Genomic DNA, 19948 nt, shown 5'->3' on the forward strand with positions numbered 1-19948 from the left:
TTATTAGATAAAATTCCAACAAATGTTGCTTGGATGCAGGAAGCATGGGCTAAGTGGCAAGAATGTTTTAGCTTCCCTTATGCTCACAAGTATGAAGGATGAGTTTTCCACCTAATCAATACTTTATTTTAGGTGGAAAACTCATCCTTCATACCTGTGTGCTTACATTATCAATATGGACAATGAAGCTGACGGAACTGTTGACTGTACTCATGTACAAATTCAGAAGCTACATGTTCATGGGAATTACTACATTTACAGAAAAGGCATCCCTAGCATTAATGTACAGGCCACTTGCAATGGAAAGGAAGAATTCAACCAGTGTAGATGTATCACGGTCTAACTCTGTCTATGACTCCCGAATCTGGAGGAACTCCGATGTTTGCAGAGTTATGACGCATCTGTTGGAAGTCGAAGAGATGACAACTTCTACAGATCTTACAACTTGCTTTACGTTGCGCCGACACAGATAGATCTTATGGCGACGATGGGATAAGAACGGCGTAGGAGTAGGAAGGAAGCGACCATGGCCTTAATTAAGGTACAACCCCAGCATTTGTCTAGTGTGTACATGGGAAACCATGGAGAACCATCTTCAGGGCTGCCGACAGTGGGGATTGAACCTACTATCCCCAGATGCAAGCTCACAGCTGCGCGGCCTTAACCACATGGCCAGCTCGTCCGGTCCTGCAGATCTGGCTCCTTAAAAATTGCATTCAATTGTCAATATATTATTTTCATCATAATTAATTTTTGTTATTTACATTATATCATTTTGCTCGCAGGGTATGATTTCCTACCTTTCAGATGGCTGATGGTAGGGTTATTCTCCCCTGCATCAGATTGATCAGCCGCTTCTCCCATTATTTTAATGATATGCATTTGCTTCCTGTACGCTTTAATTCCACTTTATGTTTCAGTCTTGTTTTCATGTTTTGTAATTTTTTACCAACAGCTATTGGACGGAAATGTTTCAGTTAAATTTAGCAAGTAGTTCACACGGAATTGCATTTATTGCACCTGTTTTCTTGCGCTTCTTATCCGGTAACTTTGACATTGAAAACAGAATTGTATGTTCCTTTAAAATGGAGATAAAAGTGGACTGGAATTTCACACTGTCGTCTTCTGCCATGTTAAGCATTGAACTATATATAATATATATATATATATTATATATTATTCAATTTTGCCTGAGACATAAAATAAAGTATCGATTAGGTGGTTCTTTATATTAACTTCTTAATTATACTCATCAATACGGTCATGAAATGGACGACTTGTAATATCCGGAAGTCATCGAAGTGTTATATACATGGCACGTGCACGACCTTGATCAGTGACACTGAGTAGCTGCTCCAGACACTCGAGTTTACGCTGTGCTTCCACTGTACATTTTAATTCACCGCATATGCGGAGTGAAAGCTCATCAGCAGGGAGACACTCAGGCACTCAGCGAGCACACGCTCAATCGCTTAAGACTCATTTTTATTCACACCACCCAATAAATACAAATTTTTAAAGCAAAAAGCAAGCTTGCAGTTCTGAACGATTGTTGATACCGTGGTCATAGTCATGGGAATCTGAATCACAGAGATGTGAACTTCTGAAATTCTAACATGCATTGGCTAGAACTTGGCCAAGGCTGTATTGGTGACAAGCCAGTAACTATGCCACTTGATTATCATACCTTTATCCAAATTTTGAGGACAGGATTTGGAACATATTAAGTCTTTTTACTCTATAAATATAAAAACATTTGCAGTACATCTATTCATCCAGTCAAATGTTCTTTTCTTCTTACATCTCCTTCACATAAATAAGCCCTCAAATATGCTGGTAAACATCTGGACTGCTCTCAACTAAGGTCTACATGAATTGGGATATGCAATGCGAAATTCCTGTAAGATCAAAGAATCATCTTTTGTAGATTTAGAGTTTATTTCTTACAATTAGATATGGTCAAAGTTATACTAACCTTTCTTACGATGCTCTCATCATTCTGAGATTTCTTCTGCACTGAAGTAGTTGTCTTGCCTGCAAGAGAAGTCTCCAGCTGCCGGAAAGGGGTAGGTAGATAATTGCACTGAGTAAAGAACTTCCTCCATTCTGCAATATATGCTTTGAGCAAGGCCTGGTCTTCCTGATGAGACAACACCCGCTATCAAATAAACCAACAGATCAACTACTGTAATTTTTAAAGAAATATTGTATAAAATTACATGTAATTGGGAACAATTAGGGTTGGCTCAGAAAAGCACTAAGACATGCTACAAACATTTTCATACTTTAAATTTCTTCCACAGCACAAAAGGATACAAGAATATGAGCAATAAAACAATATGCCATTGTATGCTTTACATCTTCTATTGAGGAGACAGCCTTGCTTCCTGAAGATTCCCCCTTGAATGATGAGCAGGATATGTCCAAAGTATTTTAGCTGAGTAGCTCTTTCTCTTTATTCATTCAGCTCTATATATTTTTGTTAGTCTCATGGTCAATGAATGATATTCAAAGTAGTCATCCATAAATCTATTTCGAAGGCTTTGATCCTCTTCTCAGATGCTTTGGTCAATGTCAACCAAATATTCTGATTTTTAAAATACTTTGATTAAAATTAAAAATTTCATTAATCTTCTGGCAATGCCATACAGCTTCAACAAGTTGTTCTACAAATGACAGGTGAGGTCTAATTCTGAGCATATCTGGAAGGGAGCCTTGACTATTGCAGAATTATGTTGTTTGTGTATCATGCAGGAACTGTTATTAAACATATGATTTCAGGAAAAATGTTTCACAAATAGTTACTGTTTAATGTTGGCAGAGAAAGAATTATGGAAACTGGTCTTTACAGTAAGAGTTAAATTATGGAGTAAGCTTCAGTTGTTTACACTGTGAAGAATGCATCATAAAAAAACAGTAGAAAAAATATTTGCATAAAAGAGTCCTAAGTGGTTGGACTAGCTAGGAGTAAGTGAAGCGCTGGCAGTAACAGAGAAATATAAGCAAGATTGTAGTTTTTTTTCTTTACAATTTGCTTTACGTCGCACCAACACACAGAGGTCTTATGGCGATGATGGGATAGGAAAGACTTAGGAGTGAGAAGGAAGTGGCCTTAATTAAGTACAGCCCCAGCATTTGCTTGCTGTGAAAATGGAAAAACATGGAAAACCATCTTCAGGGATGCCGACAGTGGGGTTCAAACCCACTATCTCCTGGAAGCAAGTTCACAGCTGCGCGCCACTAACCGCACGGCCAACTTGCCCGGTGCTTGCAGTTTTAGGACACTGTTATCATGATCTTACACAAAGGACCTCTAGTTTTATGTGGAGTCCGAACCACAGGGACGTGACTTTTAATTTTTAAAATCCCACATGTACTGGGCATAATTCAAACTGCAGTCACATTGTTGAGAACTCAGTGACTTATGCCACCTGACTATGTCTGCAGCCCCCACATTACTGTCCTTGAGGAGAAAGACTGTCTCCTTCATCTGGGTACTTGATACGCAGCCTTTATTTTTTTTTTTCCTTTCTGCAATTTGCTATACATTACACCAACAAAGATAGGTCTTATGGCAATGATGGGATAGGAAAGGGCTAGGAGTGGGAAGGAAGTTACTGTGGCCTAAAGTATAGTCTCAGCATTTGTCTGGTGTGAAAATGGAAACCACAGGAAACCAACTTCAGGGCTGCTGACATCGGGGTTAAAACCCACTCACTATCTCTTGAATGTAATTGATAGCTACATCACGCTAACCATACAGCCACTTGCTCGCTCCAGTGATACTTAACTCACTACAGATTAGTTAGTGATCTTTTATCACAAAAAAATCCGTCTCTGTAGTGTAATTGTTAGCACTAGTAGCTGGTGTTCTTGGAGGCCTGGATTCGATTCCCGGTAATGCCAAAATTAAGAATGGTAGGAGAGCTGGTATGTGGGTAAAATGGTACATGGAGCTCACCTTCATTGGGGTTGTGCCTGAAAAGAGCTGCACCCCCTTATGATGAGGATGTGAATTTACTTACTTACTTACTTACTATCATAGAAAATTCTCCAGAACATCTCAACATTCCTAACAGATTTCTTGAATTCAAACAGGGTTATGATATAGTCTAAATTATGGATCTGGTGCCCCTACTCTCCCATGTATAGCAGTGAATAGCCCAATAGCTAATCCCCTATCATGTACAGTGAACGCTTCCCATTCCTATTAGCTTCCATATCTTTCCCGACATTTATCCATCACCTACTCATATCCTTCGGTTTTATTTCTAACTCCTGCACTGAAACTGGCCATGAGCACTAATTGTAACCTTGCCGCTGACCTGACTAGGAAGTCATTCAGTGCTTCATAAAATTTGTCAACTTCATCCACATCTGCACTCTCACATGTTGAATTGACAGACAATTCTCATCCTAATTCCTCCTACTACTGAATCTACTCATATCATTCACTCATTTACGTGGTGAACAGAAACTATGCTGCATGATGAACATTCCTACTCCATACTCTACCCTTCCCCTTTTAGCGCCTATCAAGAACACTTTATAATCTCGTATCTCTTCCTTGAGACTGACTGGAATATCATTTCCTAAAACCATACTGTCTTCTATCAAACCCATTAGTAATTTTGCAAACATGTCTAATATAATCAGAAAGAATGCTTTCCCAGAACTTACATGCAATACGTGTCAAACTGACTGGTTAGTAATTATCTGCTTTATGTTTATCACCTTTTTCTTTGTATACAAGGACTACTATAGCAACCCTCCATTCATTTGGTATAACTCCTTCAAGCAAACAGTAATCAAATAATAACTGAGACATGATACCATATCCCAACTGGTTGCCATTGGCAAATTAGCAGAAATCTTAACAATTCCAGCTGCTATTTTAGCTTTCAACTTTTGTATCTTTTTGTAAATATCTCTATCATATTTAAATTTCAGTATTACCCTAGTATTAGCGAGAGTCACTTCCTGTACTTGGAGATGATCTTTATATCCAACTATCTTTACGTAACCTAATCAGAGAAAAAACAAAATAGCATCTACTTCATAAAGAAACAGATATGTTAGATTGTGATTTGGAATCCCTAAAATTGACCAATCCAGTAATTTCTCTATTAGAGATGATGATAATGATGATAATAATCCTTAATGATCTTCCGGGATATTAGCCTGTGCTGACATATTACGCATGTAGATGCTTCAACTAATCAATGCTTCTTTAATTTCCATTCAACTGCATGAATTTTAAGAAAAAGTAAAGTATCAGAATTTATTCTCATTTATTTATTTATGTATTTATTTGTATCAGAAGCAATACATCATGCATAAATTATTAGTTAAGAATGAGAACAATGATTAGATAACTGGTAAAAACATACTAGAGGTACATCCAAAGTAACAATTATGTCATATCATATTGAAGCCTCCGCGGATCAGGCGGCAGCGCGTTGGCCTCACACCGCTGGGTTCCATGGTTCAAATCCCAGACTCCATGTGAGATCTGTGCTGGGCAAAGCGAAGGCGGGACAGGTTTTTCTCCGGGTACTCCAGTTTTCCCTGTCATCTTTCATTCCAGCGACACTCTCCATTATCATTTCATCTGTCAGTCATCAATCATTGCCCCAGAGGAGTGCAACAGGCCTTGGCAGCCGGCACAATTCCTATCCTCGCCGCAAGGTAGGGGCTTCATTCATCCCATTCCTGACCCGGTCAATGACTGGAAAACAGGTTGTAGGTTTTCATATCATATTGTACCAGAATTTGGAGAGGTCTGGCCTTCACTAAACCTTGCATAGTGCAAACGAGAGGGCATGAGTTGCAATGAAGGAGGTGCACCAGGGTTTGTTCTTCTCTGCAGGCACAGAGGGTTGACTCATCAGATAGATCCCATTTCTTCATACTGATCTTAGATCGACCGACCTCAGACCGCAGCCTATTCAGACTCTTCCATGTAGACCACGACTCTTCATAACCGGCTGGAAGAGTCTGAAATGGATCCATCCATCCATCCATTGAGATGAAGGTTTCTGGATCTCCAGGAAATTAGTCTTGATGATTGAGGTGACTCCGAAAGGCACTCAGTAGAATTTAGAAAATCACTCCTGGATTTCAATCGTTGTTGAGCAGGTTGATAATCATGTAATGGATGTGTTTGGGAAACGTCTACTTTAGATTTTTCATCTTTGACAGCTACTTCACGTATAATATCTGGGAGAGCAATGCCAGCCAAGCAATATACCTTATTACAAGGTGTAGATCTTAGGCAACCAGTTATAAGCCAGCAAGATTCATTTAAAGCAATATCTACCTGTTTGGCATGACATGATCTATACCAAACAGGGCATGCGTATTCTGCTGCAGAGTAGCTCAGTGCTAAAGCAGTAGTTCTCATTGTTTGAGCTTGCATTCCCCAGCTGGTACCGCATAACTTACTAATGGAATTTCGTGTAGGTACTTTGTGTTTCATGCTAACACAATGTTGTTGATACGTGAGTGCACGATCCAGAGTTACTCCTAGATATTTAGGTGTTGAGCTATGATCCAAGAGACCACCCTCCCAGAAAATCTTCAGTTTTCTTTTCTTTTTTTGCTATTTGCTTTATGTCGCACCAACACAGATAGGTCTTACAGTGACGATGGGATAGGAAAGGCTAAGGAATGGGAAGGAAGCGGCAGTGGCCTTAATTAAGGTACAGCCCCAGCATTTGCATGGTATAAAAATGGGAAACCATGGAAAACCATCTTCAGGGGTGCTGACAGTATTATTCGAACCCACTATTTCCCGGATGCAAGCTCACACTTGCACGCCCCTAACCGCACGGCCAACGCACTCAATCTTCAGTTTTCTTCTTGCCTGCATATTCTTTACGTGAAAAGCGCATTTGAGGTGTTAGTATGGAGTCAGATAATCTAAGGGTTCTATTAGACTCCATTCAACACTCGCAAACTGATCACCCTAGGTGACAATAGCTTGATCATCTGTATAAGTGAAGCCTTTTGTTCCTTTTGCAAGAATTGATCATTTCTGTAAATATTTAATAATATTGGAGACAGAACACTACCTTGGGGTAGGCCCTTCCTGAGATTCTCCAATGACTACGTCGCCCTCGGAAATCAACAAAGAATCTTCAATTATCAAGAAGACCTTGAAGGAATTCACTCAGCTTGTTGTCTTTTGTCATCTTATAAAGTTAACTCAACAGAATTTGGTGACAAACTGTGTCATAGGCCGCAGTTAGGTTGATGAAGACTGCCCCAGTCATTATCTGATTTTCAAAACCATCTTCAATATAGTGGGTCAAATGGAGGATTTGTGATGTACAGTTCTTCCCTCTTCTACTACCAGCTTGCTCTGGCATGAAAAGTGGTTCAACTATTTTGTAAGCCTTATCAGACCGGGTGAGTTGGCTGTGCGGTTAGGGTCGCGCAGTTGTGAGCTTGCATCCGGGAGATAGTGGGTTCGAACCCCACTGTCGGCAGCCCTGAAGATGGTTTTCCGTGGTTTCCCATTTTCACACCAGGCAAATGCTGGGGCTGTACCTTAATTGAGGCCACGGCCACTTCCTTCAAACTCCTAAGCATTTCCTGTCCCATCATCGCCATGATGTAGAGCAAATAGAAAAAACAAAGAAAAAAAGCCTTATCAGAATCATTAGTTCTAAGATCTTGAATGAATGACAGAGCAAGGAAATTGGTCTGTAATTTTTAGGATCATGTAGATCTTTTCCTGGTTTGAGGAATGCTATAACTCTAGATTTCCTCCAGATTTTGGGTATTCTGCATGTTTGAATGCAATTGTTAAATAGATATAGTAACCATTCTCTAGTATCAGGTCCAAAATTCATGATTTGTTGAATACAGATTTCATCTACACCAGGAGCCTTTCTATTTTTACTGATATTTATAGTATCATTCAGTTCTTCCATCGTAAAGGGATTAGAAAGCATACTGGTCTCTGGTATGACTTTTGTCTTAGTATCCACTTTTGTTTTAGAACTGGAGTTTACAGGCTTGTCCTTTTGGACAAGTTGGTGAGCAATTTGGTTTGCAGATACGTTACAAAGAGATTATGCTTTATTAGGATCATTACTGAGACACCTGAGTAGCCTCCAGGCCTTCTGGCTACTCCTATACATGTTAACCTCTTCTATCAATTTTAACCACTGTTCTTGTTTAGTCTCTGAAATAGTAGAGAGAAGTTGTTGTCCGCCTGCAATAGTTTCAGCAGTAAAGGGATCCCTTTCATACAAATTGAAGTAGTTTGTCAGTAGGGCAGATGTTACCTGGGAAAGATCTTGTATGTAATTAGTTCTGCATCCTCTTGGAATGGCTTATTTAGAACACAATCTAATGGCATCAATAAATTGGTCATATGCCTCTGGTATGAGACTGATCATATTCATCTTTTAATCTAAAGAGAAAGTGAAACATTTCCAGTTTGCCTTTTTGAATCTATATCTTCTCTTAAAGTAAACTCTGTGGTCTGACGGCTGCCAATATCTGGCAAATTATGGGACGATGTTGTGTGTTAGGAATAGGACAGCAGACAGATTTAATACACTGATGGGCAATCGGCTCACTCACAAAAGTACGGTCTGGATTATATCCACGTTTTCACCTTCCATTGTTGAAGGATGAAGGAAGTTTGTTATCATGAATGAGGGACAGTTGGTGTGATACTGCCCAATGCATAATAGCTTCACTATTCTCATCATCATGTGGATAACCCCATATAATGCTGTGGCTATTGAAATTGCCCATGAAAATGGACACTTTCTCTGCAAATTCACATTATCAGGTTGTCTGAATGAAAAGCTTACCTTTGGGGGTTTAAAAATGGAAAAAATGATAAGAGTTACTCAATTCTATTGCAACAATTTCTATGTCATTTTCATCTGTGATGGAGGTTGCAATAATCCTGATATCTGCTTTAGTGAAGATGGCACTTCCATATTGGCCACGAGGACGTTCGACCGCCAATCTCATTCCAGGGATTTTAAGTTTCTTGTATACATAAAACATCACAACTATGTTTTAGGCATATTTCATGTAAAATATCTTCTTTACAAGAAGACGGTCCTTCAATGTTAAGAGAAATAATTGTTAAATTGGGCTCTGATATGAGCCTTTCCCTACTAGAAGGAATCATTTCAGATAGTACTTTAATGATGCTTCTGGAACACTGACGTTCCGTTCAGTAGCGGCCGAAACGTTTTTGGGCAGAAAGAAACAATCCAGAATTAAGTACTGGTTTCATGAAGATTGTAGGAAGAAAACTGAAGAAAGGAATGAAGGAGGATGTTACAGAGAAGAGCAAAAACTACTGTAGAAGAATACAGGAAGAGGAGAGAGGAAGCAGACAAGGAATGTAGGAAGAAAAACAGAGAATTTGAGAAACTGTGGATTGAAGAGTTAGAAGAGAGAAAGTCTGATCAGGAAACTAGAGTGTTTTATATGAGAGTTAAACATATAAAGAAAGGATTTCAATCCAGATCAATTTTTGCAAAGATAAGGAGGGAAAGCAGAGAAGGAGGAGGACTTAAGAATCAATCAAGGAACCTACTCTACAAGAAGTTAAAGATGGAATTAAGACTCTTAAAAACGATAAGTTGCCAGGAGAAGACAACATTACAGCAGAAATGATAAAATATAGAGATGAGAAACTAACAAACTGGTAGCATGATATATGGTAGAGATATGGAAAAAGGAGAAAATGCCAGAGCAATGGAATATAGCAATACTCTGCCCTATACATAAGAAACATGATAAAGCAGACTGTGGGAATTATATATGAATAACAGTATTGTTTATAAAGTTTTAGCGAAAATCATAGATAGATAGATAGATAATGCCTTTATTGGTGGCGAAGTTAGGGCTCAAGGCCCTCTCTTACACTTAACCACTAGAAGAGTATACATGTACATTACTTATACAGTACTTACAAATAAATATAAAACAAATAATATTAATAGCAAAAACAATAGTAATAATATTAAAAATGACAATAAACGAATCCCTAATTTTAAAATACACAAAGTAAAATACACTGCAATAATCCGTTCATTCATCCCATTCATTCTTTCATTCATTCAACAATTATCCAGCAAGTCAGTAGGATCTACTCAACAAATACTTGCGGCACGCCACTTTAAACTTGCGATGAGAGGGATTGTCCCTAATGTTCGCAGGTGGCAAATTCCATGCCCTGGACGCAGAGATTATAAAGGAGTGGTTGTAAGCAGCAGTGCGGTTTACAGGTATGGTAAGAGAGGAGCCAGATCTCGTATTGTGGTCATGATATGAAGAGAGGTAAGAAAAAGGTGAAGAAAGATAGCTGGGAGTATTAGTGGAAAGTGTTTTGTGCAGAAGTGATAACATGTGAAATTCACGGCGCTGCTGCACTCGAAGCCACGACAATTCCTTATAATATGGTGATATGTGAGCATCATATAGCAGATTAAATATATATCTTACGCAGCTACTGAGGCTTTGGTCCAGTTTCTTGTTACTGTCGCAGGTAATTTCAATCAACACAGTGTCACAATAGTCAAGTATAGGTAGTATAAGAGAGTGAATTAGTTGTACTTTAAGTCGAACCGAGAATGCATTGCAGAATCGCTTCAGAGGATATAAGCATTTGTGTACTTTATTACATGTGCTTATCACCTGTTGAGTCCAATTTAGGGTCTCAGTCATAATAATTCCTAAGTTAGTCACTGAAGTAGAGTAGGGTATGATTTTATTGTTTAAAATTATTGGAGAGATGTCCCGTTGCTTAAGGGAATATAGGTTTTTACTGCTACCAATAATAATAACTTGAGTTTTATTCGGGAGGCTGGGACCATACGTTGAAGAATATCTAGGAGATTACAAGTGCGGCTTCAGAATTAGCAGATCTACTACGGACCAGATTTCAGATCCTTGAAAAATATTATGAGTATAACATAGATGTTCACCAGCTGTTTATTGATTTTAAACAAGCATATGTTAGTGTCAGAAAGGATCAGCTATGGTAGGCAATGAAAGAGGCAGGAATACCTAACAAACTGATGATATTGGTGCACACGACTCTGGCAACAACAATATGTAAAGTTTGAGGATACTTTATCAAAAGCTTTTGAAGATAATAAAGGATTGCGACAAGATGATGTACTCTCCACCTTTCTGTTTAACATTGCCTTGGAGAAGGTAATGCAAATAAGAGAGCTACCCAGCTGGAACACACACTGTTTAATCAAGTGACACAAGACCTTGCATTTATTAGTTAATCTTTTAGCCTGGCTGACATATCCAGATACAACAAATCTGACCTTGCTTACGAAGATGATACTAATTTGCTATCTAGGAGGAAACTGGATCTGGAAGAGAAGTTGGGATAACAAGAAAAATATGGGGCTGAGGTGGGACTGACGATCAATCAGTCAAAAACTAAATACATGTTAATGCCTGGGAAAAAGTGTAATGAAGCAGAAAAATGTGTGGATCTAAATGTGAAAGAATATGAATGCTGCAACAGTTCTAAATATCTAGGGCCAATGGTATCTGAAAACAATGATATGAGAAGAAATACACGCTAGGATAGCAGCTGGTAATAGGAGTTACTTTGCCTTGACCCTTTCAGACCTGAACGAAAACTGGCGGTGTGAATTTTTGTTTGTATGTCAAAACCTGAATAAAATGCTCTTAAATACATATATTTTTAATTCATTCTACAAACTAAAAATTAACATATGAGAAAAAGCACCCACACAACTGTGCATGTCAGGACTTAATTCACTAATTTCAAAAAAGAAAAATTACCTCACTGCATGTGAATATACATATGCACATGATCAAATGTTCTATTTTACAGTGGGGAATAATTTAAAACAATTAAATCTTCGTTCAAACACAAGTAAATACCACATTTTCTACACTGAGGACGAGTTTTGCCTTTACTGCCTTTTTGGCAGCAACACCTTGTCGTCAGTTCTGAAAGAAAACTGGAGGTGTGAATTTTCGTTTGTACATCAAAAACTTACTAAAATGCTCTCAAATACAGGTTTATACAGTTTATTTTACAAAATGAGAACTTTCAGCTAAAAAACAGAACCCACACAATTGTGCGTGTCAGGACTTAATTCACTACTTACAAAAAATAAAAACTATAAAAATTCAGCTCAGTACATGTGAATATACACATGTAGAGGATCAAATATATTTTACAGTGTGGAACAATGTATTTTAAACAATTAAAATTGTATACGTTACATTTTTCATGTAGAGTACAAGTTCTGCTTTTCACAGTCCTTTTGGTGGCAGCACCCAGTACACTTGCATGTATTGCCTGTAGGGAAACCTAGCCCGCACACTTGTGCGTATCAAAATTCAAAACCTCATGGTATTACGTACGATGTTGTAAGTTCACAATATACGTTCGCTAAACAATTTACACACTTCATTGATTATATTCCGATATTTAGTAGAGCTTCTAGATTAATATGAATGCAATAAATAAATACTTATTTTAGGCATTACAGCTTCCCTCCATCTTGCCGATGAACTGTACATTTAAACTCTTCTTCCTGCCGCCTGATGGTCAAGCGCTAAATAAAAACAACTGAAGTAAATGCTACATGTCCTGCACAAGCACTGCAGTCCGGTCTAGTGCCAAGAAAACGTCAAATAAGCTCAGACATAAATAAAATACGAACCCGCACAATTGTGCGTACACGGTCTGGAAGGGTTAAGCAAAGTATTTAAAGCAAAAAGCCTTAGTAGGAATCTGAAGCTGTTTATTCCACAGTAGGGAGACCTGTGGTGATGTATGGTGTGGAAACTTAATGATAAGGAGTTGTTACGGAGATGGGAAAGGAAGAAACTTAGGAAAGTTTACGGACCAGTAAAGGATGGTGGACTCTGGTGAATCAAGAATAATAAGGAAATCAGAGAGCTGTATAATCAATCACTACTGATCAATCAATCAATCAATCAATCAATCAATCAATCAATCAATCAATCAATCAATCAATCAATCAATCAATCACTACTGATTCGCATTTAAGGCAGCTGCCCAGGTGGCAGATTCCCTATCTGTTGTTTTCCTAGCCTTTTCTTAAATGATTGCAAAGAAATTGGAAAATTATTGAACATTTCCCTTGGTAAGTTATTCCAATCCCTAACTCCCCTTCCTATAAACGAATATTTGCCCCGATTTGTCCTCTTGAATTCCAACTTTATCTTCATATTGTGATCTTTCCTACTTTTAAAGACACCACTCAAACTTATTCGTCCACTGATGTCCTCCCACGCCATCTCTCCACTGACAGCACGGAACATACCACTTACAAGTAAATAATCTCATTTTGTTGCGTATTGAAGATACAATAAGTAAAACACTATCAAGATTAAAATTATTGTGTCCACTTTTTCAATACAAATATATTTTTTAGTGATTAGATTCTACATGAATTAAAAACACCAGTTAGGGACATGTTTCGCCCTAGTTATGGGCATCTTCAGCTTAATACTAAATCTTAAAGTTAAGAATTAAAACTATAAACACTGGAACTTAATAGTAAACTTAGCTTAATACTAAATACAATGGTCTTATGCTTTTACATAGTTTACAATATGTACAGTATGTACAATATGTACATTAACTTTGCCAGAATTTACGATTAATGAATTATATTATTTTATTATATTATTTTATTTTTGGATGTCTAGTCATTATAAAATAAATTAACTCATTGTTCGTAAATTCTGGCAAAGTTAATACACGTATTGTACATACTGTACATTTTTTAAACTATGTAAAAAGCATAAGACCATTGTATTTAGTATTAAGTTAAGTTTAATATTAAGTTCCAATGTTTATAGTTTTAATTCTTGACCTTAAGATTTAGTATTAGGCTGAAGATGCCAATAACTAGGGCGAAACTTGTCCCTAACTGGTGTTCTTAATTCATGTAGAATTTAATCACAAAAAAATATATTTGTATTGAAAAGGTGGACACAATAATTTTAATCTTGAAAGTGTTTTACATACCACTTAATCGAGCAGCTCGTCTCCTTTCTCCCAAATCTTTCCAGCCCAAACTTTGCAACATTTTTGTAACGCTACTCTTTTGTCGGAAATAACCCAGAACAAATCGAGCTGCTTTTCTTTGGATTTTTTCCAGTTCTTGAATCAAGTAATCCTGGTGAGGGTCCCATACACTGGAACCATACTCTAGTTGGGGTCTTACCAGAGACTTACATGCCCTCTCCTTTACATCCTTACTCCAATCCCTAAATATCCTCATAACCATGTGCAGAGATCTGTACCTTTTATTAACAATCATATTTATGTGATTACTCCAATGAAGGTCTTTTCTTATACAGTAGAGTCTCGTTAATCCAAACTAATTGGGGCCGGAGCCTGTTCAGATTACGAAATTTTCGGATTAACCGGAAAATATTTTCTAATAATAATGTTACTGTTTTTACATCCCGCTAACTACTTTTATGGTTTCCGGTGACGCCTAGGTGCCGGGATTTTCTCCCGCAGTTTTTTTTACGTGTCAGTAAATCTACTTTCACGAGGCTGACGTATTTGAGCACATTCAAATACCACCGGATTGAGCTGGGATCGAAGCTGCCAAGTTGGGGTGAGAAGGCCAGCACCTCAACCGTCTGAGGAATATAGTTTCTACAATACAGTACAATACATACTGCAATTTCAGACGTCCATTCTTTAGCAGCTACATCAATAAAATACTGTATACATTACAGTAGGTTAGTTAAGAACCTATAGAGGAGAGAACTACAATGAAAACGATATTAGCGAGTGGATGGAAGCTGACTGTTATCAATTACAAACAGACCAAGAAATTGTAGCTATGGTGGAGAAAGCATCTGGAGCTGATGAGGAACAGAGTGACGACGAAGAAAATAACAATGAACAACTAGTGTCACATTCAGATGCCACGGCCGCCTTAGAACTTGCCATACACTACGTCGAGCAACACTCCGCTGCTACGCCCACTGATGCGATATTTATGAGACGCAAGTTTAACACTGCATCTTCGAGTAGGTTCCAACCACTACAGCAAAAGAAACTGACAGACTTTGTATAGATAAACAACCAGTGATTGATGGTTTATGATGTGTAGGCCCTAATTATGTTTTATTAAGATATTCTAGTAAATTATGACTAAAAAAATGCAAGTAAATCTTCATTCTATAATATGTTCTTTCATTTCAATAAGGAGATTTCTTTTAAAAAATATAATATTTCAGATCGGATTAACCGGACTTTCGGATTAATGGGGTTCGGATTAATGGGACTCTAGTGTATTAACACCTAGGTACTTACAATAATCCCCAAATGGAACTTTCACCCCATCAACGCAGTAATTAAAACTGAGAGGACTGACTCTTATTCCCGTTTATCATCATACCATTGCCCACTGTCCATCTCACAACGTTGTTGTGTTGTTTGAGTCATCAGTCCATAGACTGGTTTGATGCAGCTCTCCATGCAACCCTATCCTGTACTAATCTTTTCATTTCTACGTAACTACTGCATCCTACATCTGCTCTAATCTGCCTGTCATATTCATACCTTGGTCTACCCCTACCGATCTTACCACCTACACTTCCTTCAAAAACCAACTGAACAAGTCTTGGGTGTCTTAAGATGTGTCCTATCATTCTATCTCTTCTTCTAATCAAATTTAGCCAAATCGATCTCCTCTCACCAATTCGATTCAGTATCTCTCCATTCGTGATTCGATTTATCCATCTCACCTTCAGCATTCTTCTGTAACACCACATTTCAAAAGCTTCTATTCTCTTTCTTTCTGAGCTAGTTATCGTCCATGTTTCACTTCCATACAAAGCCACGCTCCACACGAAAGTCTTCAAAAACATCTTTCTAATTCCGATATCAATGTTTGAAGTGAGCAAATTTCTTTTCTTAAGAAAGCTCTTCCTTGCTTGTGCTAGTCTGCATTTTATGTCCTCCTTACTTCTGCCATCGTTACTTATTTTACTACCCAAGTAAAAATATTCATCTACTTCCTTTAAGACTTCGTTTCCTAATCTAATATTTCCTACATCACCTGCCTTCGTTCGACTGCACTTCATTACTTTTGTTTTGGAGTTATTTATTTTCATCTTGTACTCCTTACCCAAGACTTCATCCATACCATTCAGCAACTTCTCAAGATCTTCTGCAGTCTCAGATAAAATAACAATATCATCGGCAAATCTCAGGGTTTTGATTTCCTCTCCTTGGACTGTGATTCCCTTTCCAAATTTCTCTTTGATTTCCTTTACTGCCTGTTCTAAGTAAACATTGAAAAGGAGAGGGGACAAACTGCAGCCTTGCCTCACTCCTTTCTGGATTGCTGCTTCTTTTTCAAAGCCCTCGATTCTTATCACTGCAGACTGATTTTTATACAGATTGTAGATAATTCTTCGTTCTCGGTATCTGATCCCTATCATCTTCAGAATCATAAATAGCTTGGTCCAATCAACATTATCGAATGCCCTTTCTAGATCTACAAATGCCATGTACGTGGGCTTGTCCTTCTTGATTCGATCCTCTAAGATCAGACGTAAAGTTAGGATTGCTTCACGTGTTCCTACATTTCTTCTGAAGCCAAACTGATCTTCTCCCAACTCAGTTTCAACTTGTTTTTCCATTCTTCTGTAAATAATACGTGTTAAAATTTTGCAGGCATGAGATACTAAACTAATGGTATAGTAGTTTTCACACCTGTCAGCACCGGCTTTCTTGGGAATAGGTATAACAACATTCTGCTGAAAATCAGATGGGACTTCTCCTGTCTCATACATCTTGCACACTAAATGAAATAACCTTGCCATGCTGGTTTCTCCTAAGGCAGTCAGTAATTCAGAGGGAATATCATCAATTCCAGGTGCCTTGTTCCTACTTAGGTCACTCACAGCTCTGTCAAACTCTGACCTCAAAATTGGGTCTCCCATTTCATCAGCATCAACAGCCTCTTCATGTTCCAGAATGAAATTATCTACATCTTTACCTTGATACAACTGTTGGATATGCTCCTGCCATCTTTCTGCTTTGTCTTCTTTCCCTAGAAGTGGCTTTCCATCTGAGCTCTTAATATTCATGCACCTAGATTTCCTTTCTCCAAAGGTTTCCTTGATTTTCCAGTATGCAGCATCTACCTTTCCCAGGACCATACACCCTTCGACATCCTTGCACTTCTCCTTCAGCCATTCTTCCTTAGCTACCTTGCACTTTCTATCCACTTGATTCTTTAATCGCCTGTATTCTTTTCTGCCCTCTTCATTTCTAGCATTCTTGTACTTTCGTCGTTCATCAATCAGGTCTAGTATCTCCTGAGTCATCCACTGATTCTTAGTTGATCTTTTCTTCCTTCCTAACATTTCTTCAGCAGCCCTACTGACTTCATTTTTCATGACTCTCCACTCTTCCTCTATAGTGTTTCCTTCAGGCTTTTCATTTAGTCCTTGTGCAACATGTTCCTTGAAACAATCCCTCACACTCTTTACTTTCAACTTGTCTAGATCCCATCTTTTTGCATTCTTTTCTTCAATTTCTTCAACTTCAGATGGCATTTCATGACCAACAAGTTGTGGTCAGAGTCCACGTCTGCTCCTGGGAAGGTTTTGCAATCCAACACCTGGTTTCTGAATCTCTGCCTAATCATAATGAAGTCTATTTGATACCTTCCAGTGTCTCCAGGTCTCGTCCAAGTATACAGCCGTCGTTTGTGGTGTTTGAACCAAGTATTGGCAAGGACTAAATTATGATCAGTGCAGAATTCAACCAGCCGACTTCCTCTTTCGTTCCTTTGTCCCAATCCAAATTCTCCTACTGTACTACCTTCTCTTCCTTGGCCTACCACTGCATTCCAGTCTCCCATCACAATTAGATTCTCATCACCTTTTACATATTGTATTAAATCTTCTATCTCCTCATATATTCTTTCAATTTCTTCATCATCCGCTGAACTAGTAGGCATATAGACCTGCACTATTGTGGTGGGCATTGGTTTGGTGTCTAACTTGACGACAATAATTCCTTCACTATGCTGGTCGTAGTAGTTTATCCGCTGTCCTATTTTCTTATTCATTATTAAACCAACTCCTGCATTTCCCCTGTTTGATTTCGTGTTGATAACTTGGTAGTCGCCTGACCAAAAATCCTGTTCTTCCTGCCAACGTACTTCACTTATACCAACTACATCTAACTTTAGCCTATCCATCTCCCTTTTCAGATTCTCTAACCTACCACAACGATTCAAACTTCTAACATTCCACGCTCCGACTCGCAGAATGTCAGTATCCATCTTCCTGATGATCGCCCCCTCTCGTGTAGTCCCCACCCAGAGATCCGAATGGAGGACTAGTTTACCTCCGGAATATTTTACCCGGGAGGAAGCCATCATCAGTACATCATTCATACAGAGAGAGCTGCATGTCCTCGGGACGTAGTTACGGCTGTAGTTTCCCGTTGCTTTCAGCCGTGTAGCAGTATCAACACAGCTAAGCTATGTTGAGTATTATTACAAGGCCGTATCAGTCAATCATCTAGACTGCCGCCCTTGCAACTACCGAAAGGCTGCTACCCCCCTTTCGATGAACCATTCGTTAGTCTGGTCTCTCAACAGATACCCATCCGATATGGTTGCACCTGCGGCTCGGCTATCTGCATCATTGGGACACGCAAGCCTCCCCACCGTGGCAAGGTCACATGGTTCGCAACGTTATCGTGGTCATTTTGCAGTTGCTCACAATCTTGTAACTTATTTATTATTCTGTACAGAATAACATCATCTGCGAAAAGCCGTATCTCTGATTCAACTTCTTTACACATATCATTGATATATATAAGAAAACATAAAGGTCCAATAATACTGCCTTGAGGAATTCCCCACTTAATTTTTACAGGGACAGATAAAGCTTCACCTACTCTAATTCTCTATTTTCTAGAAACAGAGCAACCCATTCAGTCACTCTTTTGTCAAGTCCAATTGCACTCATTTTTTGCCAGTAGTCTCCCATGTTCTACCCTATCAAATGCCTTAAGACAGGTCTATCGCGATATAGTCCAATTGACCTCCTGAATCCAGGATATCTGCTATATCTTGCTAGAATCCTACAAGATGGGCTTCAGTGGAATAACCTTTCCTAAACCCAAACTGCTTTCTGTCAAACCAGTTATTAATTTCGCAAACATGTCTAATATAACCAGAAAGAATGCCTTCCCAAAGCTTACATGCAATGCATGTCAAACTGACTGGCCTGTAATTTTCAGCTTTATGTCTATCACCCTTTCCTTTATACACAGGGGCTACTATAGCAACCCTCCATTCATTTGGTATAGCTCCTTCAACCAAACAATAATCAAATAAATATTTCAGATATGGTAGTATATCCCCAGAAATCTTATCAATTCCAGCTGCTTTTCTCGTTTTCAACTTTGGTATCTTACTGTAAATGTCATTGTTATCATAGGTAAATTTTAATACTTTAGTATTGGTCACCTCCTCTATCTGGACATTATCCTTGTAACCAACAATCTTTATATACTGCTGACTGAAGACTTCTGCCTTTTGAAGATCCTCGCATACACACTCTCCTTGTTCATTAATGATTCCTGGAACATCCTTCTTTGAACCTTTGAACCTGTTTCTGCCTTAAAGTACCTATACATACTCTTCCATTTTTCACTAAAATTTGTATGAGCACCAATTATGCTTGCCATCATGTTATCCTTAGCTGACTTCTTTTGCTAGATTCAATTCCCTAGTAAGTTCCTTCAATTTCTCCTTACTTCCATAACCATTTCTAACTCTATTTCTTTCCAGCCAGCACCTCCTTCTTAGTCTCTTTACTTCTCTGTTATAATATAGTGGATCTTCACCATTCCTTACCAACTTTAAAGGTACAAACCTAC

The 19948-nt window shown here is 38.4% G+C and overlaps 1 protein-coding gene across 4 annotated transcripts in view; it reads right to left on the bottom strand.

Moving 5' to 3' along the window:
- The window catches only part of Cul5 (cullin 5), a 277814-nt gene that overhangs the window by 247256 nt on the left and 10610 nt on the right, over window positions 1-19948 (bottom strand). For all 4 annotated transcript variants that reach the window (XM_067142608.2, XM_067142605.2, XM_067142607.2 and 1 more), the window contains one exon: window positions 1976-2158. In XM_067142608.2, the coding sequence (XP_066998709.1) occupies window positions 1976-2158 (183 nt within the window). The remainder of the gene's footprint in view (window positions 1-1975; window positions 2159-19948) is intronic.

Source organism: Anabrus simplex, chromosome 3 (genome assembly GCF_040414725.1).
Source record: "Anabrus simplex isolate iqAnaSimp1 chromosome 3, ASM4041472v1, whole genome shotgun sequence".
Classification (NCBI taxonomy): Eukaryota; Metazoa; Arthropoda; class Insecta; order Orthoptera; family Tettigoniidae; genus Anabrus; species Anabrus simplex.